This window comes from Myotis nattereri (assembly GCF_964212035.1).
Source record: "Myotis nattereri genome assembly, chromosome: 1".
In the NCBI taxonomy this organism is placed as follows: domain Eukaryota; kingdom Metazoa; phylum Chordata; class Mammalia; order Chiroptera; family Vespertilionidae; genus Myotis; species Myotis nattereri.
In genome coordinates, this window is record NC_138075.1 from 40,263,081 (window position 1) to 40,289,284 (window position 26,204).

Sequence of the window (26,204 nt, forward strand, 5' to 3'; positions counted from 1 at the left end):
GCGGGGCGCGCGGGGGCGGGGCGGGGCCGCGGCCAAGCCCCGCCCACGTCGGGCTGCGTGACAATGGGGCGGACGGCGGAACGCGGGTCTGGAGGGGGGGGCGGAGCCACCGCCGCTGCCGCCGCCGCAGCCCCGGTCGGGATTTGAAAGATTAAAAAGTCCCGTTGGAGAGGGCGGCGGCGGTGAATGTGTGGCGGAAGCGCCGCGCGGCCGGCCAGCGGCGGCGTCCCTCAGCATGAATTACCCGGGCCTCGGGTCCCCGCACAGCCCCGAGCATAACGGCCGGGACAGCGGCGGCGCCGCCGCCTGGCAGCTGGACTCGGAGGCGGAACCGGCGTTCCGCGGCGGCGTCCGCTGCTTCGAGCACCTGCCCAGCGGGGACCCGAGCGACGGCGAGGTGCCCCTGGCCCTGCTGCGCGGGGAGCCCGGGCTGCACTTGGCGCCCGGCGCGGAGGATCACAACCACCACCTGGCGCTGGACCCCTGCCTCAGTGACGAGAACTATGACTTCAGCTCGGCCGAGTCCGGCTCCTCGCTGCGCTACTACAGCGAGGGCGAGAGCGGCGGCAGCAGCTCCCTGTCCCTGCAGCCGCCGCAGCCGCCGTCGAGCTCGGGGGGCTGCGGGGCGGCGGGAGGGGGGCTCGGGGAGAGGAAGCGCCCCCGGCCCGGCGGCGCGGCCGCCCGGCACCGCTACGAGGTGGTGACGGAGCTGGGCCCGGAGGAGGTGCGCTGGTTCTTCAAGGAGGACAAGAAGACCTGGAAGCCTTTCATCGGCTACGACTCGCTGCGCATCGAGCTCGCCTTCCGGACCCTGCTGCAGGCCACGGGCGGCCTCGCCCAGGCCGCGAACCCGGACCGTGGCCATGTGTGCGGCCGGGCCTCCCCGGCGGGCCTGGCCTCCAGCTTCGCGGGGGACGACGATGACGACGACGGGGACCGCGCCTGCGGCTTCGGCCCGCGCACCGCGAGGCACGAGTCCGCGATGGAGCCGCTGGTGAACGTGGAGCGGGTGTGCGTGCGGGGCGGCCTCTACGAGGTGGATCTGACCCAAGGAGAATGCCACCCGGTGTACTGGAACCGTGAGTAGCCGGCCGGGGGCAGGGAGCGGGCCGGGCTGCCTCGGGGGCGGGTGGAGGGGGGTGCGGGGGGGAGTAGACACGCAACCGGGTGGGCGGGGGGCTTGACCCGCGCGGAGAAGGGGGCGCGCGAGGCCTGGTGTCTGGGACGAGCAGTGTGGAGGCTGTGCGGGCGGCCGCGGCAGGTGAAGGGTATAAAGGAGCGGATGGCAGGATCCTCGTTGCCCGGGGTCAGGAGGAGAGGATACTGCTGGCGCAGCGTCTCCTGGGCGAGCCGGTGCTGCTGCCGGGCCCTGGGGACACCCAGGACCGGGTGCCCAGCCCGAAAGGTGTCATGTCGTGCTTCGACCTGAGCTTTGTCCGCCGGGGATCGGATTCGGTCTCATTTACCCTGGACTGCCTGTGATTGAAATAGCAGCCTGTCCTCTAGGGTGGGAGTGTTTGAGAGGATCCGCTCGGGGACCAACAGTTCAGTTATGGAATCGGGCAAAGAAAATTAATCCCTGGAGGAGAGGAAGAGAGAGAGCGCGTTCCTTCCGAGTGCGTAAAGCACCGCCCCAAGCAGTTCTGGCAAGTGCATCTGCTCACTCTATGGAATACTTGGGCTTTTTTTTTTTTTTTTTTTTTTTTGTCTCTTAGGCCCTTCTTTGCATATTTTTATCTTGACTTTGAAAAATTACAAGGCCTGTGCCTTGGTTTCCTCGTCTGTAAAATACGGATATCTACTTCATATTGTTGCGGAAATTAAATGAGATAATACACCTAAAGGTCTTGAAACTGCTTGGCACGTATCTGTGATATATGTTAGCAATGGGTCCTTATTCATTAGACAGCAACACAATTAGGTATATAATTATATTAAGGAGAACACGCTATTAGAAATATGTGCCACTGCTTGTAGCAGAATAGGCAGTATTCTATAGGAAAAGAAGCTATTGGCCACCAATAATTTGTAATATAGTTTTAATTTTTAGAGCCCAGTGCCATAACTCACATATCCTCATTGACTGTCACTAGGCTTAGGTGCCCCATACATATTACAGCATTCTGCCTTATCTATAATAATAAAAGCGTAATATGCTAATTAGACACGATGACCTTCCAGACGAAGTCTGGGCTAGCCCCAGTCCCGGGTGCCAGAGGGAAGGTGCCAGCAGCTGGGGAAAGAAAAGCCTACTCTTGCAGGAATTTTGTGCATCAGGCCTCTAGTATTAATTATATGTATTGATGACTTAGCTTTCTATGTTTAGTATCTATGAGCAGAGTCCATCACCTTTATCTTGAACTGTTACAGGGCTTAGTGCAGTAAATATTAAGTAGATATTGAATTGCACAAGTGATTGCATAATATTAAAACATCCATATGGTAAGTGAGTCACTAATAATAGCAATCACAATGTGTATAAAATCCCCAAGTAAAATAAGCATAGTAGGAGATTTAATTTCTTACTACACTTTAAGATGACATTAAGGCATTTACCATTTTCCCAAGGCCAGATTGGTAATGGATTTGTCACATAACTAACTTTTTTTTTTTTTTTTTTTACTCCTTTCGACTCTAAGCTTATTAAGGACAGGGTGTGCTGTATTCACCAATTCATTCAGCTCTTTCGTTTTACTAGTATTTGTATGTGCATGACCCAGTATGCTTGTAAAGGTATTAGGAAAGGTGGGGAAAAGGACAGTCCTCACCTTTCAGGAGTTTCCCATTTAGTCTTTTCTTCAAATGACCTAAACGTCACTATAGGCATTTTTCCTTTGAATGTAGAAGTACAAGGACTTAGTGGAGCCAGAAAGTTGGATAAAATTTTAGGCATCCTTGGAGAAGGGACTGGAAACCAAGAAATGAATCTTCCCTTAGGTCAACTGAACTATATTCACCTAGAATACTTTGTTCTTTCGGCATATAATAAAATTCTTAATGCTTGCATAGTGCTTTACTATTTACAAAGCAATTTTCACATTCATTTTTTATAATGATATCAAATTAATGCTAACATTCTATATATGAAGAAGTAGGCTCATTGAAATTAATGAACTTGCCCAAGGTCATGCAGTTAAAAAGTGGTAAAGCAGTTCATAGTCTAGTGCAGTCAATATTCAAAGAGCATCTGACCCTCCCAAGGGTGAAGGTGTAGGGAAAGCTTCCCTGATAATGTGACACTGAGTCCTAAATGATTAGTTTAATCAAGCGAAAGAAATGGGGAGATAGAGGGAAAGTAATTCCAACTAGGTGGGGTAACATATGCAAGGACACAGAAGCATGAAACTGCATGGCATTTTGAGGAAATTAGGGCTGCACAGGGTAGGTTTAGGATTTGACCACCACAGAGACAGGTGTTGGGGACAGGAAGAGTTTGTGAAAGAAGCACTTGCCTATGAATGGCACATTTGGGAAAGTGCCAGAAAAAGAACAAGGGTGGATACCCAGTGCTAAGAAGTTTGAACTTTATTCTGTGAGTAAAGGGGAATCAAACAGTTGAAGGTTCTCTGTTAGGTGATTAGTGACAACACAAAGATTGAATTGGAGAGTTGGAGAATATCTTAGAATGCTAATATCATAAGTCAAGTGAGAAACAGTGAGGGCCTACAAAAGTTAACCTGAAAGGAAACATTCTTCTTCAACAGCAACACCCATTTTAGCATTTTCTAAATAATTTTCTGTAAGATTCAATCCCATGGGTGTCCCAAGCCTTCATATGAGCTATAGTGAAAATACAATAGCGCTTTTGGTCCATAATTTATCACTTTTCACAGAATCCCATGTAACTTTGATCTAATTGGTTCTTCAGATCTCTGTGTATTATGTTTTTATACCTTCTCAAGAAGTTTCATTCCCAGTATGGTTTCTTCAGCCTTTCTTGAAGTGGAAGGAGTCTTATGATATTTGGCAGCTTTTGACCTTTATCCCATTTAACTTTTTTTTAAACCTTCTAGAAATTTTCTGAATAGTGGTAATGAAAGTTTTAAAAAGTTCAACAACTTCCTGCAGAGTGGTGGAAGCATTCCAGTGGTCGTTTAGACTTTTGTGACCTAATTGAGTCCACTGCATCTGGGTGTCAAGGCAAACAAGTTATCTATGTCTAGTCTAAAAGAAAGGTGTTGACTTAAATTTATATTTACACTTCCTTTTGAACCTTACTAACAGATAAAATTTGAGCCACTTTGGTGGTGCATGAATTAAGGGGGATACAGAATTAATCTTCTATAGATAGGAAGCAAATATTACATATGAAAAGGGTATTAATTATGGGAAATTAGTTTGTTTCATTGTTCAGATATTTTTCTGACTGCATATGGACATTTTAGATAAAAACTGATCACTGCTGAGTAATCCCTAAGTGAATTCCCTTGCTCCCTGTGTTCTTCTTTTTTTATATATATATACTAGAGGCCCCGTGCACGAAATTCGTGCATTTGCGGGGGGGGGGGGTCCCTCAGCCCAGCCTGCACCCTCTCCAATCCAGGACCCCTCAGGGGATAACTGGCAGTCGGCCATCCCTCTCGCAATCTGGGATGGCTGGCTCCTAACCGCTCACCTGCCTGCCTGCTGCCCCTAACTGCTCCTCTGCCTGCCTGCCTGCCTGCTGCCCCTAATTGCTCCTCTGCCTGCCTGCCTGATGCCCCTAACTGCTCCTCTGCCTGCCTGCCTGATGCCCTAACTGCTCTCCTCTGCCAGCCTGATCCCCCTAACTGCCTCTGCCTCAGCCCCACCACCTGGCTCTGTCCGGAAGGACATTAGGAAGATGTCTGGTCTAATTAGCATATTACCCTTTTATTAGTATAGATATTTTATTGATTTTTTTTACAGAGAGGAAGGAAGAGGGATAGAGAGTTAGAAGCATCGATGAGAGAGAAACATTGATCAGCTGCCTCCTGCAAACTCCCTACTGGGGATGTGCCCACAACCAAGGTACATGCCCTTGACTGGAATCGAACCTGGGACCCTTGAGTCCGCAGGCCGACGCTCTATCCACTGAGCCAAACTGGTTAGGGCTCCCTGTGTTCTTCTTAAGCTGCTTGTAGCTTCCTCATAGGCTTGTTTTGATAATCCTATATAATAAAAGGCTAATATGCAAATAAACCGAATGATAGAATGACCAGTTGCTATGATGCACACTAACCACTAGGGGGAAGACGCTCAATGCAGGAGCTGCCCCCTGGTGGTCAGTGTGCTCCCGCAGGCGAGAGCAGCTGGTGAGAGCAGCAGCAGTGGTGGGAGCTTCTCCTGCCTCCTCAGCAGCTCGAAGGATGTCCAACTGATGGCTTAGGCCCGCTCTTCCTGGGGAGCGGGCCTAAGCCATCAGTCGGACATCCCCCGAGGGCTCCCAGACTGCGAGAGGGCATAGGCTGGGCTGAGGGACCCTCCCCCTGAGTGCATGAATTTCGTGCACCAGGCCTTTAGTTATGTATGTGCTTAGAACAGTAGTTGGCGCAAAGTACTAAGTGTTAACTTTATCTATGTGGATCTCAGAAAACTATACCTTACTTATAGAAACGCACATAAAAATTAAAAAGGCTGACTAGTACATAATTGTACTTCATCACAGGCAAAAGAATGTAAAATATATTAGCAAGAACATGGCCAAAGCATTTAGTAGTAGCTACGGGATGGCATATGGAACATTATAAGGATATTTGATGAGTTTAGGGTATCAATTCTGATAGTAATATGTGCAGCATGCACTAGGGAGTTTGTAATATCCATTTATTGACTAAGTTTGTAAAGGTATTTAGTTGACAAATATTTATATGAAGGTGTAGTTTCCAGAAGCAGTCATTAACTATAAGTTTCAGATGTCTTAAAAGTTAACTAGTCTTGCCCTAACTGGTTTGGCTCAGTGGATGGAGCGTCGGCCTGCGGACTGAAAGGTCCCAGGTTCAATTCCCGTCAAGGGCATGTATCTTGGTTGCGGGCACATCCCCAATAGGAGGTGTGCAGGAGGCAGCTGGTCGATGTTTCTCTCTCATTGATGTTTCTAACTCTCTATCCCTCTCCCATCCTCTCTGTAAAAAATCAATAAAATATATATTTTTAAAAATTTAACTAGTCTTCATAATACAGGGTGGGGCAAAAGTAGGTTACAGTTGTGAGTACATGACACAGAATTTATTCTTATATTATTATTTCTTAATTATTGTGTCATTTTCCATATGAACGATTGTAAACCTACTTTTGTCCCACCCTTTATGTTGAAGAGCAAATAATATTCTCAATAAAATGAGGTAGAAAAGTTTTTATTTTATTGAGAATATTATTTTTTCTGTAAGTACCCAAATTATATGATGTTTATTAGCTTGACCTAGCTGTGACCATCCTTTTTCATTCAAGGATTAATAACCTTAATAATTAATATATTTTTTAGTTCTCACCCAAGGGTATGTTTTTATTGATTTGAGAGGGAAAGAGAGAAACATCGATTGGTTGCCTCCCATATGCACCCTGACCAGGGATGGAACTCCCAACCTGGGTATGTGCCCTGGCTGAGAATTGAATCCGCCACCTGTTGGTGTATAGGACGACACTCCAACTGGCCAGGGCTAATTAATAATTTTTTATGAGGCACGGGACATCATGGGACAGTAATAGAATACAAGCTGGTAGAAGACACTTTTTCTTGATCAGTTTCTGCCTCCAATAAAGCAGAACTATAGGGAATAGAGACCAGGGATTGACATGCCTAACTTTAATCTTCTTTTTAACTGTATTATCTCCTACTAGCCCAAGTTGGAAAGAAGCTTTGGGTGGCACTAGAGTCCTGGCTGCTCAGGTTTGTGGAACTAGCAAAGTCTTCTCAGCACCCCATCCCAGATTAAGCCTGCTTTAGACAGCATTTTTCATTGATCTACTGAAATAACACAAGGATATGAATGACTAGTGAGTGACATGTATGGAGCACAGGACTTGGCACTACCTGACCAAGGCATTCAGGACTTTTCTTTTCCTTTGCAATGTACATTAGTTTAAAAACTCATCTAATGTCAGTTATTGATCCACCTTGTTTGTATACGGCCCAAGTGTATTGCCTGTCATACAAGTGCTTTATATGAATACTCAAAGTATTTAGTATGGTTTTCCTTCCTCCATCTGTTGCACCTTCTTTTCTTTCCTCCTTTACTATTTTGTCATAAAAGAGACCTTCCAAATTTTATTTCCTGGGACTTTAATCTCCACATCATGATCTGTCATTTCTGCTTTGCTAAGATCTTTGATGTCTAGAACCCTAGGGCTGATCCTTTCCTGTAGAGAGCAAGAAAAAGCTGGTCACAGAACCCACGGAGACTTATGGACATTAGATGAGGAGAGTAGGGGTATAGAAAAGAGATAGGGAAATGGGGAATGTTTTCACAGGAAGTCTACAGTGAAAATTATTGGCAGAAGAAGTGGGGAGGTAGGCAATTCTAGAATCCCTGATTGTGGGGTAATCTGATTTAAGACCTGTGCGTGTTTTCTTTTATCAAGAAAAACTTCAGTGAGAACCAAGATGGCGGCATAGGTTAACACCGGAGTTTGCTGCTTTGAACAACTACTTCAAAAGTGAAACTACAAGACAGAACGGACATCACCCAAAACCACTGGAACGCTGGCTGAATGGAAGTCCTACAACTAGGAGGAAAGAGAAACGCATACGGACACTCAGAGGAGGCGCAGTGCTGAAGTCAAATTCTGAGGTGCGGAGTGCGCGGAGCGGGCTGGCGGCGGAGGGCGCGGTTGGCGTTTTCAATCGGGAGGGAGTCCCAGACTCTGAGCTCCAGATCCGGGCGAGTCTTTAGGGACCCAGACTCAAACGGGAGAAGCGGGACTGCCTGGCTTCGGTCAGAGCGAGTGCAGCTTTCTCTCCGAGCTTTGCAGCGGGTGCTGGGACTCAGAGAGGCAGAGCCCCTGGGGACAGGACTGAGAGCCGCCATCACTGCTCTCTCCGGCCCACCCTATTGATACTGTGCGACCCGCCTCGCCCAAGCCCTGCACAGAGGCATTTGCCGGATAGCCTCAGGCAAAGGCCAGATTAGCACCTCCCTAGAGGACAGAAGTTCTCTCACTGCTGACACAGCTGATTCTCATAGCCACTTGGCCTGGAGGTCAAACCCTCCCTGGAATTAGCTACAAGATTTAACTATAAGACTGCGCACAAAGACCACTAGGGGGTGCACCAAGGAAGCATAACAAAATGCGGAGACAAAGAAACAGGACAAAATTGTCAATGGAAGATCTAGAGTTCAGAACCACACTTTTAAGGTCTCTCAAGAACTGTTTAGAAGCCGCCGATAAACTTAATGAGATCTACAAGAAAACTAATGAGAACCTCGATGTTATATTGGGGAATCAACTAGAAATTAAGCATACACTGACTGAAATAAAGAATATTATACAGACTCCCGACAGCAGACCAGAGGAGCGCAAGAATCAAGTCAATGATTTGAAATGCGAGGAAGCAAAAAACACCCAACCGGAAAAGCAAAATGAAAAAAGAATCCAAAAATGCGAGGATAGTGTAAGGAGCCTCTGGGACAGCTTCAGGCGTACCAACATCAGAATTATAGGGGTGCCAGAAGATGAGAGAGAGCAAGATATTAAAAACCTATTTGAAGAAATAATGACAGAAAACTTCCCTCACCTGGTGAAAGAAATGGACTTACAGGTCCAAGAAGCGCGGAGAACCCCAAACAAAAGGAATCCAAAGAGGACCACACCAAGACACATCATAATTAAAATGCCAAGAGCAAAAGATAAAGAGAGAATCTTAAAAACAGCAAGAGAAAGAAACTCAGTTACCTACAAGGGAATACCCATACGACTGTCAGCTGATTTCTCAACAGAAACTTTGCAGGCCAGAAGGGAGTGGCAAGAAATATTCAAAGTGATGAATACCAAGAACCTACAACCAAGATTACTTTATCCAGCAAAGCTATCATTCAGAATTGAAGGTCAGATAAAGAGCTTCACAGATAAGGAAAAGCTAAAGGAGTTCATCACCACCAAATCAGGATTATATGAAATGCTGAAAGGTATCCTTTAAGAAGAGGAAGAGGAAGAAAAAGGTAAAGATACAAATTATGAACAACAAATATGCATCTATCAACAAGTGAATCTAAGAATCAAGTGAATAAATAATCCGATGAACAGAATGAACTGGTGATTATAATAGAATGAGGGACATAGAAAGGGAATGGACTGACTATTCTTGGGGGAGAAAGGGGTGTCGGAGATGCGGGAAGAGACTGGACAAAAATCGTGCACCTATGGGTGGGGAGTGAGGGCGGATGGTGGGGCGGGAACTGGGAGGAGGGGAGTTATGGGGGGAAAAAAGAGGAACAAATGTAATAATCTGAACAATAAAGATTTAATTAAAAAAAAAAAAAAGAAAAAAAAAAAAAAAAAAAAAAAAAGAAAAACTTCAACACTGATGGAGGGTGTAGATACAATCTCTTCATTTTTGCCACAATATATTCCTAGAAGCTCAGTTAAAAGTAGAACAAGGAAAATAATTTTTATAGCCACTGTGTATAACCTATAATTCTGCTTTTAAAAGTCTGCCTTAGTAAAGGGAAATAGTGCCAGCAAAAGATGTTGAGTCACTGACAGATGAATGGATTAATGGGATGAGAAGCATAATACAGATACTTTTTGATATCCCTGGCTTAGGGGATAAGTTAAATTCAAGGCTGTGAAAAGTAGGAATCATCTGTCAGAGAACTAAAGAAAGACAGTAAAAATATTGATATGATCATATAAAAATAATTGTTTTATATACTGCTTTCTAATTTTATCAAATTTCCACACAAGAGTAAATTATATACTCATTATTTTTTGTCTTACTACTTTAAGCTATGTCTAGATGATTTTTATAATCATTGCACTTGTATGTTCAAATAAAATCTGTTGAATGACTGGCTGTTCTGTTGGGGGCCAGGCAGCCTTTGAAAATTCCTTGACCAGGAATTGAACTGTGGCCTCCTGGTTCATGGGCCAATGCTCAACCACTGGACCACACCAGCCAGTCTGCTTGACATTTTCATTGTATAACCAACCACTCTTAACTCTTCTAATTTAAGATTACCACCACCACCCATGGTTCTGCTCTTTGCCTTTCGTTAGAAAAAACTAGGATTCTATATTTTAGAATATCTTTTTTTATATAGTAATTTTCTGTACCCTGTACCCTGAGATTTCAGATATTTGGAAATTTTAGAGAAATACAAATTCCATCTGAATGGATGACTTTTTCAAGTAGTTGAGAATTAATTTTTCATTTGCTAGAGTGTAATTTTAACTATATGAATGAAAATCTCTCTATTACTAATACTCCTTGGACCGCCTCTCAGTGAGCCATCATTCTGAACATTGATGCAGGATAGCCCTTGGGACACATGATACAGGACAAAGAACTGATGAACTGTGCTGAAACCTAAGACTTCTAAATCATAGTCCATGAAATATGCTGCTCAGGAACTGTAGATGATGCATAGGGAGCAGAGTAAGAATTACTTTTGAACCTCAATATAGACATGGTTGAAAGCAGTCCCACCTTATATTTTACTGCTTATTACAAATGATCAACTTTCAGTTAGTATTTTATTGACTGAATCTGTTATTTTTTTCTCATTCTATAGAGTTGCTTCCAGGTGGGCCCAAGGTATTGCACATCTACCAGATTCACCCACCTAGGCCTCAGTAAAACTTGCATTTTAACATCTGGTATATATTTTAACATTGAGTAACCACAAGTTTGTTTATGTTTGGAAAAGAAAATCTCTGCTGTGAATCAAAAGATAGTCATTTGAGAAAGTCTACAAAGAGATTATTGAGGACCGCTCAAACTGAAGAAAGCACAAGATGGATGCTCAAGCACTTTCCGTGGCACTCACTCTTCCATGCTGGTTATCTGTTGCTGAAATGAGCCCTTCCTGTATGGCCAGCACTAAATGAGACAGGTCTACCTATGTGTAAGGTTTATGAAAGACACATACCTTTGTTTGACATTTTCTTTTCTTTAAAATATATTTTTATTGATTTTACAGAGGGAAAAGGAGAGGGATAGAGAGATAGAAATATGGATGAGAGAGAGAAACATCGATTGACTGCCTCCTGCACACCCCCACTAGGGATCGAGCTCACAACCCGGTATGTGCCTTGACCAGGAATTGAACTGTGGCCTCCTGGTTCATGGGCCAATGCTCAACCACTGAACCACACCAGCCTGTCTGCTTGACATTTTCATATTGTATAACCAACCACTCTTAACTCTTCTAGTTTAAGATTACCGCCACCACCCATGGTTCTGCTCTTTGCCTTTCGTTAGAAAAAACTAGGATTCTATATTTTATTTAGAATATCTTTTTTTATATAGTTGCAGTTTGTTTTTAACCTGTTTACTATTTAGCCTGTTATGTAAACTGCATTATTACACTTTTTTTTTTTTTTTTTTTTTGTGGAGAAGGGTGTAACACATATAATGAATGTTTCTAACACTGGAATACTAGATTGGATTGTTTAGAATTCTGATTGCCCGACAGGATTCTGTCTTCTATGTAGAACCCATCAAAATGTACGATAGGTAACACATAAAGGATGAACCTGACACACATTTGTTTTCAAATAAATTCTTACCCTACTTCAGCTCATTAATTTCATCTCTGCCATCTCCATTTCAATTTTTATTATACTAGAGAGGCAGCATTGTATAGCGTTTATGAATGTAAATGAAGGCAGACTATCTGGGCCCAAATTCCAGCCCTGCATGTACTATCTGCTAACTGGGCAATTTAAATTCTTTGTGCCACAGTTTCTTCTTTTGTAAAATATGAATAATAGTACCTACCTCTTAAGATTGTTGTATTGCATTAGTTAAAATATCTAAAGACCTTGAAACATCCCATGATAAATAGTAAGCTCTATGTAACGGCTATTGTTACTTCTCCATTTGCCTGCCTCTTCTGTCTGTTCAAATTTATAACCCACTTTACTTTCTTGGCTTTCAAGTCTCGTATTTGGATTTGTCTCTTTACTGACTTAGCATTTTCTTGGCCTTGACTCCAGGTAATTGTCAATTAGGCATAGTCCTAGAACCTTCTAACTGTTGCCTGCTCTTGTGAGAACTGACTGATTTGCCTAGTCTTTCAGGCCCGGGAAAGAGCTGTACTGTCTTGTCTTGATTCTTCCTGGCTTGGACACAGAGGAGTGCACCAATGATTCTCTTACAAATCTGCCTGTGAGAAAAGACAAAATTGTCCCTATAAAAAGCATTCTAAATTCTTGAGCATCTGCTTTTTTTGATATGTAAATCCTATCACTGGGGAGGTACTGACTTCATCCCAAAAGCTCATTTAGAGCATCTCTAATCAGCTACCCGGACTTTTGATACAATAGAGAACTTTACAGCTTTCTGAAAAGACTACTCAGTTTTCAGTGGAGGCAGAGCCAGTGGTGTTCTTTGCTTTCTGCCATGTTGGCAAGACAGAAATGGCCCATAATTCCCCTTACAGTAGAGACCTCAGCATGAGAACTTTTCTTAATTGACCTGCAGTTGAACCAGCACTATGGTAGGATGACAGTTCGGTTCTGGCACCTGGTGCAATAACAAGCTTCAAAAATCAATCTACCCTTAAGGACCTGAAACAGCAAGCGATTCCTTATCCAGAATTGGCAATAAAAGCCACATGGGCTCAGAGAACAGATCTTTGTTGTCAAATCCCTTAGTTTGAATCCTTGTGACTTTGGGTAAATTATCATCTCTTTGTGGCCCAGTTCTCCTTTGTAAATGGGGATAATAATTTCTGTTTCATGGGGTTATTATGAATATTGAAATACAGATATGTAGAGCACTTAGTATGGTACCTGGTTCAATAAGTGTTAGCTATTTTATTTAAGCAAGGCTGGTATATTGGCTCTTAACCTAGAAGCCTAGCTTCTAGAAATTTATTTGTAAAAAAGAGTGGGAATCTATGGCTGTACCAACATTACTTCACCTTAAATTTGAGACATGTATACACATAACGCATACATATAGCACATACATATTCTCCCCACCTCCCCTACCTGTCTTGCTTTCTTTCTTTTTGTGTGCACGCGCATGTAAATCTTAACCCTGCTTAATCTCACCCCCTGAGAGTTCTGGGAATCACAAAGTTTCACAATTCGAGGGCCTTGATTACTCTTGTAGATGCTGAGGTTGAACAAAATGAAGACCTTTCCAGGTGAGATGAGGACAGTGGAAAACTCTTCAACCTCTGAATTATCTCTCCTGGGGTCCCTTGCCTGTGGAATAGCATCCTATGGACCAGTAGTTTGCAGATTTCATTGAGCCTAACAGTCAAGTGCAATATTGTTAAAAAGGTAGATTCTCAGATCATCTCAGGATATTACATTCAAGAGATCTGAACCCAAAGCCTGCGAATCTTCCTCTTTAATAGGTATCCCAAGTGATTCTGATTGCACGGGTTTGTAGACCTTACATTAATAACATTGTCATTAATTCTGCCAGTCTAAATGTCTCAAAGCTGCTTCGCCTCTGTTCTTTTACCCACCTATTTCTGCTCTGTCTTTCCAATTTAAAACTTCTATATCTCTACTGATTTTCTGTAAAATCACTCTAGTAGTTATTGAGAAGAATGAAATCCCCCAACTATAATTGTGGATTTATTTATTTACTCTTTTAGTTCTATTAGATTTTATTTTATGTATTTTGAAGTTCTGTTATTAGGTGCTTACACATTTAGGATTATTGTTATATCCTTTTGATGAAACAATGCCTTTATCATTTAAAAATGTCCCCATTGTCTGTGGTTTATTTCTTGTATTAAAGTCTATTGCTGCTTTAATGGGCTGTAGGATAGAAGCAGTTGTTAAACTTGTACCTCAAAACTCTTTGCTGCTGCCTCTTTTTGTTGGCATAATACCCATGGTGTACCAAACCAATTGCTGCATTTAATGTCTCATGTTTCCTAGTCTCTACCTTTCTTTTTCTCTTGTTTCTTACAGCTCATTGTAAAACACAGACTCTTTAAGGATCCCTGTTTTTACATCAAAGGACCCACCTTTTACTGATACCACCAGGAAGTAAATGTGCATTAACCTGCCAGTCACAGTGTGTCTATAGTGAGCTCCCCTGCAGGTTTTAGCTTTTATTTAGTTTTTGATTTTCTGAGCCTGCTTCTCCTGTTGTTAAAGTGTGAAATTTTCATTTTGGAAGAGATATTAGGGGGAAAGGGAGTTTAGTTAAGCCGAATGGATGAGAATTCTAGAAGGCTAGTTTTCATATAGCCAGATTTCACCATTGCATGTGGTTTTAGAAACTTTAAAAGATATTATGTAAATTAGAATAATACCATAATTTAGAGTAAGATCTTACAGTTTACAAAGTGCTTTCTCATACATTATTTTACTAATTCCTATTATAACCCTGAAGTGAGATAGAATATCCTCATGTTACAGATGATAAACTAGGTTCAGAGAGGCTAAGGGATAGAACTGGAATTAGAGCCTTTGCCTTCTGAGTCCTTAGCCAGTTTCCTTTCTCCTATATCCATGTATGAGCTCACAACTTATACCACCTGAGCAGGTGTGAAGGTTATATGCCAACAATACCTAATATCCTGAATTATTTTGTAACCTATATAAGAACTGCCTGCTTTTACTGCTTATTCCATCTAGTTGATGATTTTCTAAGTATATTCCTCAAATAAGTTTCTTGTGACTTTAGTCTTAGTAATAAATGTTTTCCTCAGCTTCTTTTTGCATATGTTCAAGTTTTTGCTTTTATGCTTGCTGACAATCTGAATTTATTTTTTATAATTAGCCCTGTTTACAGCTGTAAACAACTGAACTACATGTTTATTTTTTATTATTGACTAGAGGCCCAATGCATGAAATTTGTGTAAGAGTAGGCCTTCCTTCCCCCCGGCTGCCGGCACCGCCTTCCCTCCAGCACCTGGGACCCAGCTTTGTCTGGAAGGTCATCCTGTCTAATTAGCGTATTACACTTTTATTATTATAGATTTTTAGAGAGGGGGAAAGGGGAAGAGAGACATTGATTTGTTGTTCCATTTATTTTACCTTCATCAGTTGCTGCTTACTAGTATATGTGACTTGACTGGAGATCAAAATCTTGGCATATTGGAATGATGCTCTAACTAATTGAGCTACCCAGCCAGCCAGGGAACTGACATTCTGAATTTTAACTACACAAATCTTTTTCTCCTTTTACTACCCTGTTCCTCTCTTTTACAAAAGATGTTTGTTTTTCTATAACTTTATTCCATAAATATTCATCTATACTAAGAAATAAGGAAGTGAACTACCTTAAGTTGACAAAAAGCTTTCCGGAGAAATTTATGCTTGATTTGGGTATTAAAGAAGGGTATTATTGGCAGAGAGAACTGTATGTTTAAAAGCTTAGAGTCATAAAGGACAACTCATGCATTCAGCGGACTCCAGAGATTCTGTTTAGCAGGAGCATTGGGAATATGGTAGAAAAGGGTAGAGGAAGGAACTAGATAGGTAGAGTCTAGATCAGAACAGGCCTTAAATTTTCATACCGAAAATTTAATTTTATTCTATGAAAGTGAGACATTGGAAAGTATAAAATGAGGAAATTACTTGGTCAGATTACATATTGAGATTTTTTGGCAACAGTGTGGAACATAATTGGGAAGCTGGAAAAGTGATATCATCAGGGAGACTAGTTAAGCAGTTTTTGCAGGCTTACAAGTGAGAAACAGTGAAGGTTTAGGGCAGTACTCTGAATGGTTACTGGAGAGGTGGAGGTAGATGTTAAGGAAGTAGAATATGTACACTATCAGTGCAGTATGAGTAAGTGGAGGGGTAATCCAGGTTATCTCTATAATGTTTTTAACTTGGGTTATGGAGGTTTCCTACCCAGGTTCACCTTAGGGAAGGTGAGGAAAGCTAAATTATAGTTTATTTTGACATATTGCATTTAAGGTGCCTATTACATATCCAGCTACAGAAGCATCTAGTGCAGCGGTTCTCTACCTGTGGGTCGCGACCCCTTTGGGGGTCGAACAGCCCTTTCACAGGGGTTGCCTAAGATCATCGGAAAACACGTATATAATAACATATTTACATATTGCTTTTGTGATTAATCACTATGCTTTAATTATGTTCAATTTGTAACAGTGAAATTGGGGGTCACCACAACATGAGGAACTGTATTAAAGGGCTGTGGCAGTAGGAAGGTTGAGAACCACTGATCTAGTGGGTGTTTTCATATATGGGTCTGGAGCTCAGAAGGAAATAGTGCTAAAATTAAAGATGCAAACATCCTCATAATTTAAGCCAATGGTCTCTAAAATGGAGTATGCAAACGCTCTATTGAAGGCGTCACAATGAAAAATGTTTAACTTTATATTTACTTTTTGTTTCATTCTTCCAAATTTTTATTTTTGTATGTTTTATACTGTATAAAACATTTTAGAACAGTAATCCATATGCATAATTTACATGTATATGTGTGAGAATGTACTCAAAATATTTTTGGAGATTACTAATTTAAACTGAATAGTCACTTCTGAGCATTTGCTTTACAATAATAACCTGGAGAATTTCATTTCTGAACCCTATCTTCAGAGACTGATTTGTTGTGTATAGCAAGGAATTTTAAAAATCCATCTTTTAATTTCATTCAAGTGATTCTGATAAGCTTGTGGACCACAGATTAAAACTGGAAAATATGGAGAGTATAGAATGAGAAGATAAGATAGACAGGTTTGAATGACAAATTGCTGATTCTAAAAGTTCCAACTATGTTAATTCATTTTTTACTTCAATAATCTGATAGAATGTTCATAGTCAGTATTGCATGGAATATTTCCAATAAGCTAAAATTAACATTAAAAAATTCAAAAATCTGTGTTAAGATTATATACTCCATTTTTGGCACAGGTTTCTCTCCCATATATGCAGCATTTTTTGACTAGCCAGGTACTTAAAGAGAACTTTTTCCCTAAGCATGTAAAGTTCTGCACTGCCTAGAACCACCAAAATATTAAACTCCAAAGAGTAAGGACCAAAATGCTTCTGATTTAAGCCCATTTTCCATTTTGAAATGTAGAAATTGCTAACAACATGTAAAATCTGCCTTCTGTGAATTACAATTTGAGAAAAGGATGAAAATGTAATGTGAATGACTGCAAGGATCTATATATATAAAAGCCTAAATGACCATTATGCCCGAATGCCCGGAACGAATGGTCGACCAGTCACTATGATGTGCACTGACCGCCAGGGAGCAGATGCTCAACGCAGGAGCTGCCCCCTGTTGGTCAGTGCGCTCCCACAGCCAACTTCCCATGGTCCTTCCCCCTGTTTCTCCCCCTGGCCAGCAGGCTCTGATGGGACTGGGTGAGAAGGCCCAATTGGCCCTGATCGCCAGCCAGGCCTAGAGACCCCACCTATGCACAAATTCGTGCACCAGGCCTCTAGTTATGTAATAAAAACTCTTGAGGACTGCTGTGGGCTGAATTGTGTCTTCAACTAAGTCATGTATTAAAGGCCTTACTACCACTAACTTGCCATGTGACTGTATTTGGAGATGGGGCCTTTAAAGAGATGATTAAGTTCAAATGAGGCCATTTGGGTGTGCCACAGTTTGTTTTCCTCTTTGGACACTTAGGCTGTTTGCGGTTCTTTTTGCCATTATAAACATTTCTGTAATAAACATTTTTATATGCATCTTCTTGTCCAAATGTTCCAGAATTGCTCTAGAGCAGTGGTTCTCAACCTTCCTACTGCCACAGCCCTTTAATACAGTTCCTCATGTTGTGGTGACCCCCAATTTCAGTGTTACAAATTGAACATAATTAAAGCATAGTGATTAATCACAAAAACAATATGTAAATATGTTATTATATATGTGTTTTCCGATGATCTTAGGCGACCCTGTGAAAGGGCTGTTTGACCCCCAAAGGGGTCTCGACCCACAGGTTGAGAACCGCTGCTCTAGAGTATATACCTTGACCAGAATCAAACCCAGGACCCATCAGTCCTCAGCCCGATGCTCTGTCCACTAAGCCCCACTGCCTAGGACTGTTCTTTTGTTTTCTGTTACAACAATGCCAAGGTATATGTCTTTGCACCACACCTTCAGGCATTTCTGCAAGACATCTGTGTTTCTAGAATCACTCTGCAAAAAGAACCCATGTTTTCCGTTTAAAGGTGTTTCTAATCCGGAGTTTCTCAGCCTCGGCGCTGTTGACATTTGGGTTGGATAATGTATTGTTGCTGGGCAGGATGGCGTGGAGTGGGGTAGCTGTTCTGGGCATTGTAGGGTGTTTACCAACATCTGTGGCCAAATGCCAGTAGTACTACCAGCACCACCACCACCACCCAAGTTGTGACAGTCAAAAATGCCTTTGAACATTGCCAAATGTCCCCTGGAAGACAAAATCATTCTGGGTTGAGAACCACTACATTAGCCTTCCTCTCTTTTCCTTTTTCCATACAATAATGTCAGTCTAGCATGGGGTTGAGTAAAGAGGTATCTATATGAGAAGCAGCCTGGCATGGGATATTGGAGGCCTAGTTGGGCAAGGAGGGCGCCCACAAGGGATGATGGCTTAATGTGGGATGTCAGAGCTCAATTGAGGTAAAAACTATATATAGGCATGAGGGCAGCCTAGCATGGGGTATTCTGAGCCTGAGCCAGGATGAAAAGGTATCTCTATTGTAGAGGCAGGATAATCTTCTCCAATCCAAAATAGAGAGTTTTTTTTTTTTTTAAATATATATTTTATTGATTTTCTACAGAGAGGAAGGGAGAGAGATAGAGAGTCAGAAACATTGATGAGAGAGAAACATCGATCAGCCGCCTCCTGCACATCCCCCACTGGGGATGTGCCCGCAACCCAGGTACATGCCCTTGACCGGAATCGAACCTGGGACCCTTCAGTCCGAAGGCCGATGCTCTATCCACTGAGCCAAACCGGTTTTGGCAGAGAGTTCTTCATTTATATGACTGATAGGCCCAGTTAGGGTGGTTTTCCAGCATTAGAACTTGGTCCCTATGGAGACCCGTTATTGACTTGATGATTGAATATCTAATTAAGCATATAATTAGGGATTTGCTGGCTGATGTCTCTATTAATTACAATTGTTTTAATGGTAGAAGTAGCTAGATCAGGAACATAGCTCACAGCTATGTGATGCTCACCTCTGGCAAGTACCTTAACCATAAAAATAATCCCATCTGTGTAAATGACTCTTACGAACATAATGCTAAGCCAAAGAAGCCAAATTAAACAGTAAATTCTACATGGTTCTAGTATATAAATTATTAATAAGTAAAACTAATAGGTGGTGCTAAAGTTAGGATTATGCTTACCTTTGGTGAGGGTTGAAGGGAGATGTGAGAAGAGGTCTTCTGAGGAGTTGATAATGTTCTCTTTCTTTTTTTTTTTTTTTCCTATGAGTATCTTTTTTTTTTATTAAATCTTTATTGTTCAGATTATTACATTTGTTCCTCTTTTCCCCCCCCATAACTCCCCTCCTCCCAGTTCCCACCCCACCATCCACCCTCACTCCCCACCCACTGTCCTCATCCATAGGTGCACGATTTTTGTCCAGTCTCTTCCCGCATCTCCCACACCCCTTTCCCCCCCCAAGAATAGTCAGTCCATTCCCTTTCTATGTCCCTGATTCTATTATAATCACCAGTTCATTCTGTTCATCAGATTATTTATTCACTTGATTCTTAGATTCACTTGTTGATAGATGCATATTTGTTGTTCATAGTTTGTATCTTTACCTTTTTCTTCCTCTTCCTCTTCTTAAAGGATACCTTTCAGCATTTCATATAATCCTGGTTTGGTGGTGATGAACTCCTTTAGCTTTTCCTTATCTGTGAAGCACTTTATCTGACCTTCAATTCTGAATGATAGCTTTGCTGGATAAAGTAGTCTTGGTTGTAGGTTCTTGGTATTCATCACTTTGAATATTTCTTGCCACTCCCTTCTGGCCTGCAAAGTTTCTATTGAGAAATCAGCTGACAGTCATATGGGTACTCCCTTGTAGGTAACTGACTGTCTTTCTCTTGCTGCTTTTAAGAGTCTCTCTTTATCTTTTGCCCTTGGCATTTTAATTATGATGTGTCTTGGTGTGGTCCTCTTTGGATTCCTTTTGTTTGGGGTTCTCCACGCTTCTTGGACCTGTAAGTCCATTTCTTTCACCAGGTGGGGGAAGTTTTCTGTCATTATTTCTTCAAATAGGTTTTCAATATCTTGCTCTCTCTCATCTTCTGGCACCCCTATAATTCTGATGTTGGTACACTTGAAGCTGTCCCAGAGGCTCCTTACACTATCCTCGCATTTTTGGATTCTTATTTCATTTTGCTTTTCCAGTTGGGTGTTTTTTTGCTTCCTCGCATTTCAAATCATTGACTTGATTCTTGCCCTCCTCTGGTCTGCTGTCGGGAGTCTGTATAATATTCGTTGTTTCAGTACGTGTATGCTTAATTTGTAGTTGGTTCCCCAATATAACATCGAGGGTCTCATTAGTTTTCTTGTAGATCTCATTAAGTTTATCGGCGGCTTCTAAACAGTTCTTGAGAGACCTTAAAAGTGTGGTTCTGAACTCTATATCTTCCATTGACAATTTTGTCCTGTTTCTTTGTCTCCGCATTTTGTTATGCTTTCTTGGTGCACCCCCTAGTGGTCTTTGTGCGCAGTCTTATAGTTAAACCTTGATTGTTGTAGCTAATACCAGGGAGGGTTTGACCTCCAGGCCAAGTGGCTATGAGAATCAGCTGTGTCAGCAGTGAGAGAACTTCTGTCCTCTAGGGAGGTGCTAATCTGGCGTTTGCCTGAGGCTATCCGGCAAATGCCTCTGTGCAGGGCTTGGGCGGGGCGGGTCGCACAGGTCGCACAGGATCAACAGGGTGGGCCGGAGAGAGCAGTTATGGCGGCTCTCAGTCCTGTCCCCAGGGGCTCTGCCTCTCTGAGTCCCAGCACCCACTGCAAAGCTCGGAGAGAAAGCTGCACTCGCTCTGACCGAAGCCAGACAGTCCCGCTTCTCCCTTTTGAGTCTGGGTCCCTAAAGACTCGCCCGTATCTGGAGCTCAGAGTCTGCGACTCCCTCCCGATTGAAAACGCCAACCGCGCCCTCCGCCGCCAGCCCGCTCCGCTCACTCCGCACCTCAGAATTTGACTTTAGCACTGCGCCTCGTCTGAGTGTCCGTATGCGTTTCTCTTTCCTCCTAGTTGTGGGACTTCCACTCAGCCAGCGTTCCTGTGGTTCTGGGTGATGTCCGTTCCGTTTTTTAGTTTCACTTTTGAAGTAGTTGTTCAAGGCAGCAAACTCCGGCGTTAACCTATGCCGCCATCTTGGTTCCTCCATTGTTCTCTTTCTTGATCTGGGTATAGTTAACTTGTAAAAAGCCATTGAGCTGTATGCTTATGATTTATGTTATTTTCTGTTATTTTCTTTATTGTCATCCTTTAACAAAATGTTCACCACCTCAAAATCCCATTTTTTTATTCTTGGAAAATAGTCAAATTCTTTCCTCTGAACCAGAAAATAGAGTGTGACACACCCTGCAGCATAAACCAACTTAAACAGATAGGTGGCACGCACCACTCAACCTGAGGAAGGCCCAATTTGGAGCACTAATGAAAGTGCTCAGGCTACCAAACCATTGGGGGCACAATGAGATGTATCTTGTTCAGCAACATTCAGCATCTCTTTATTGAAATCATACTTTATGATAGGTACTTATCTTCTGAAAACATTGTACCTATATCCAAGGATCCACCGAAGTGAAGAAGGCAAAACAGAATACAAAAAGAACACACACACACACACACAAATACACACACTGGTAGATATGTGCATAATTAATTCATTGGAATCACAGAGAAGGGACCACTATGATGAAAGGCTTCCTGAAGATAAATATAAGAGTTAGCTAAGTGAAGAAAATGGGGAAGAGCATCCCAGCTAGAAGGAGCAGTACATGCAGGATACAGAAGTACAACTCAGAGAACTGTCCTCGACATGGAAAGCACAGGAGCCATCAGCATCATCTTATATGTCCCCAGAGCCTGCTCTAGTGCCTGGTGCATGGTAGACATTCAGATATTAGTTAGATGAAAAAACATCTAAAGTAGCATCAGTGGTATTCCAAGGAAAAATCATAAAGAGCTTATAAATCAGAGTTTATCTGGAGTGTAATGAGGAGCCATAAAATAATTTAAGTATTAGGATAACATGATTTGTTGTATTTTAGAAAGGTTCTCTGACAACTCTAGAAAAGATGAGCATGTGTCTAAAGAGAAGAAACTAGGGGGAGTCTGTGTTGTGCATGTACTTTTACACACATATGCTGTGAGCAGGTGTTTGGTGGTGGTGAGAGTTGAAGCTAAGGATATAAGTTTAAATGGAAAGTTTCTGAAATAAAACAGGTAGAAATGATAAGAGTGTGAACTTAGGCATTGACTGTAGGCCTGATGAGTAAGGGATGAGGGTGATTTAGGAGATACAATAAACAGTACTTGGTGTCCATTTGAGGAGCTGGCATCTTGGATGACTCCCAGATTACTTTCTTGGGTGACTGGCTGAATATTAGTCATATCATTCGCTCTGATAGGGGATACAGGTGGAGTAGCAAGTTTGTATTCTTCTGTCTGGAGAGGGGGGCAAGGAAAGGCTTTATTGACTGTGAAAAACAGGAGAGGATATCAGAGGTTAAAATGAAGTTCAAACAGAATTACCCTCAGAAAGAAAACTTCCCCCGCACAACTGGCAAAATATGAACACAGACTTGGGACTTAGTGATTCATAGCAGCAGCTGGAGGAGGTGTGTGAAAGTCAGAGGGACCAGAAGTAGCAACATTAGGAAAACATTCCTACTCGGGGAGAAGATCAAGAAAGTAAGGTGTCCCTTGGAGCCGTGGCAGTGAGAGGAAAGAAGGAAGGAGAAAATTAGGGTCTTAGGGAAACGAAAGAGAAACAAGACACACAAATTGTATCCCCACCCACCCACTACCACCACGACATCATCCATTAAAGCTTCTGCTCTTACTAACCTGCAGAAGCAGACTCGCTTGAACTCTATCCATAAAATGCTCAGGAATAGAAATAAACATCATAGAAAGCTACTTTAAGAGGAATACAGAAAATGTGAGTTAATGCATTTTCACTGATAAAAATTCTTCCCTCAAAAGCAAACACAAAACAAAGAAAAACTATATTATAACACTCCAACCAAATAAAATGTCCTCAAACTTGTGGACATACTAATAGAGATATTAATGAAAGGGGCATTGGTGAAAGGAAGAAAAAAACAACCAAAAGAATGAACGTGAGATATAGAGAGAAGCAAAAAGTGTCAGAGAGAAAGGGGGTGACATGCAGTAAAGGCAAAGGAAGACCCAAAATACTTACAGAGCTCCTGAAGAAGAAAAATAAATCAATGGAACAGAACAAATTTTTAAACCATAATTGGGAAACTTTTCAGAAATTAGAGAAAAATGGAAATCTACATATTAAAAGGGCCTACCCTGAACGGATTGATCCAGAACAGTGAACTCTGAGTGATAAATTATTAGATTTTAAAGACTAGTGAAACTATTAAAGTTTAAAGACAAATTTTTTTCTGGGTCTCCAATGGGGAAAAAGACTATTGCCAATTTTTAAAAAGTAGAATGTGTATCATACCTCTGAAAAACAATATGCAAAGGAAGGCTACATACAATAGCATTTTAAAAAAAAACAAGGAAACAAAGTTCAAGCTAGCCAGCCTGTCCTTCAAGTATCAGTTTTGAACATGAAAGAATTTAGGAAATATTTAATGAGAATTTAATATATTTCATTATAGATCCAAGACTAAAACAGTTGTGGAAACATGGATATAATTGTTATATGTTCCAACAAAGTAGAAAGAATAAAAATAAGTAAAGGGAAAAATAAAATAAAATCATTCCCTATTGCATAAGTAATGAGTGGGAATTAGGGGATACCACTTAAAGGGGCCAGATGATAAAAAGTTAAGTAAGCAGAAGAGAGATTTAGGAAACTCTAAAATACATAACATGTACTCATACACAGGCAAAGGCAACCACTAAAACAAAAAAGGCAAAAAATAGCAACTAGAGAAAGAAAAAGGATAAATATGAATAATAAAAATGATAATTATAGAGTTTAAACATATCAATCATCAATAAGCTTAACTCACCTATTAAAAGAAAAAATTATCAAATAGCTTCATAAAGCAAAACCCAGTCCTATGCTGTATACAGGAGACACATCTAAAGCACAGTGATTTAAAAGGATAAAAAAGGGATGTGCAAAAAAAAAAATATTCGCAGGCAAACTGAAATAGTCTGAAAGCAGAGGTTGCAATCTCCAAAGTAGAAACTAGGCAAAAAATTATTAGACACAACATAGTATACTTTTTAAAAAATCATTACCCAAGGATATGTTTATTGATTTAAGAGAGAGAGAGAGAGAGAGAGAGAGAGAGAGAGAGAGAGAGAGAGATGCATCGATATTAGAATGGAACATCAACTGGTTGCCTCCTGTACATGCCCTGACTGAATCAAACCTGAAACCTGTGCCCTGACTGGGAATCAAACCCATGACCTTTCGGTTTAAGGAAGGACACTCCAACCAACTAAGCCACATCAGCCAGGCCAGAGTATACTTTTCGTTAAAAGCCATAATTGTCAATGAAGTTGTAATATTTTTGAGTACCTTATATACCAAATAATACAGCAAACACCTCAACATAGCAGAATTGCTATAGTAGAATACAATTAATCCCTAAACAATCCAGGGGTTAGGAATGCTGACCCCCACACAGTAAAAAAATCCATATACTATAACGTTTGACTCCTCCAAAGTTTAACAGTAATTGCCTACTGTTGATCAGAATCCTTACTGATAGCATAAACAGTTGATTAACACATATTTTCTATTTCATGTATATTATATATTTGTGTTCTTACAATAAAAAGCTAAAGAAAAAGTTGGTTTGTTTGTTTTGTTTTTTGTGTTTTTCCCGATTTTCTGTTTCTTTAGTCTCTAATGGTCTTCACTTTTGGTCCTCCTGTGTCGGGGTTCTTTCCTGCGAATTTTCCGTTGATTATTCAGGAAGTTTTTCTGTATTTTAGTTGTAATACCAGTTTGTTCCTGGGAGCATGTCAGTGCAGCATCCACTTACTCTGCCACCATTTTTTTTCAAGAAAAAGTTTTTAAAAATTGTGCCCTGCTGGTATTGCTCAGTGATTGAGCGTCAGCCTGGTGACTAAGAGGGCAGCGGTTCCATTCCGGTCAGGGCACAGGCCTGGGGTGTGGGCTCCATCCCTAGTGCGGGGTGTGCAGGAAGCAGCCGATTGATGACATTTCTCTCCCACCAGTGTTTCCATTTATCGAATTCCCTTGCTCGCTATCTAAAAATCAATAAAACATGTATATTTTTTAAATTATGTGTGTTAGTGGGCCCTCACAGTTCAAACCCATGTTGAGGGTCAACCGTATGGCACAATGCAAGAAGAAATAGAAACACATAGTGGATTTTGACTACATCACAGTACAAGTTTGCTACAATAAAATGTTTCAGGACCATCTAGTTCATTTCCCATCCTAAACCTGAAATTAGCCATTTCTTCAAGGACTCTTGGTTTCTTTTAGTGGGAAGTGATATTTAGAGATCACAATCTTTATGTTGGGAGCCCTCACTTATCCTGGATTGGTCTTTGTTTCTAGGCCTTATCAAGTGGGCAAAGCTTAGGATATTTTTAAGAGAGAAAATTCATCATTAGTTCATGGTGACATTTCTAATTGAAATTTAAAATTATAGAGTTTTTATTTCTTTAACTTTTATATTGTATCTTTTTTCTTGTGCAAAAGAATCTTGATTTCTATGATATTAACAAAGTTAATTTAGTTATCTTAACCTACAGTTTTAAATTAACAATACCAATATTATAAAATTATTAACAATTATAAAGTGTAGGTACTGTAAAAGTTTTAAGGTATGTTTGCATTTTTTATCCATGACAAATATCCTAATATATATGTACAAATTACTGTTTCAAATAATTTATTTGAAATAATTTTATACATGTGATTAAACCATCTACTCGCAACTTAATTAAGTTCATTTGTTTCATTTTGTT

General features: G+C 41.3%; 1 protein-coding gene across 4 annotated transcripts in view; it reads left to right on the forward strand.

Moving 5' to 3' along the window:
• Positions 1-235: 235 nt before the first annotated feature.
• DDHD1 (DDHD domain containing 1) overlaps positions 236-26,204 on the forward strand; it is a gene marked incomplete at its 5' end in the record, with an annotated part of 79,520 nt that continues 53,551 nt past the window's right edge. For all 4 annotated transcript variants that reach the window (XM_081096014.1, XM_081096016.1, XM_081096015.1 and 1 more), the window contains one exon: positions 236-1,079. In XM_081096014.1, coding sequence (XP_080952140.1) covers positions 236-1,079 — 844 coding nt within the window. The remainder of the gene's footprint in view (positions 1,080-26,204) is intronic.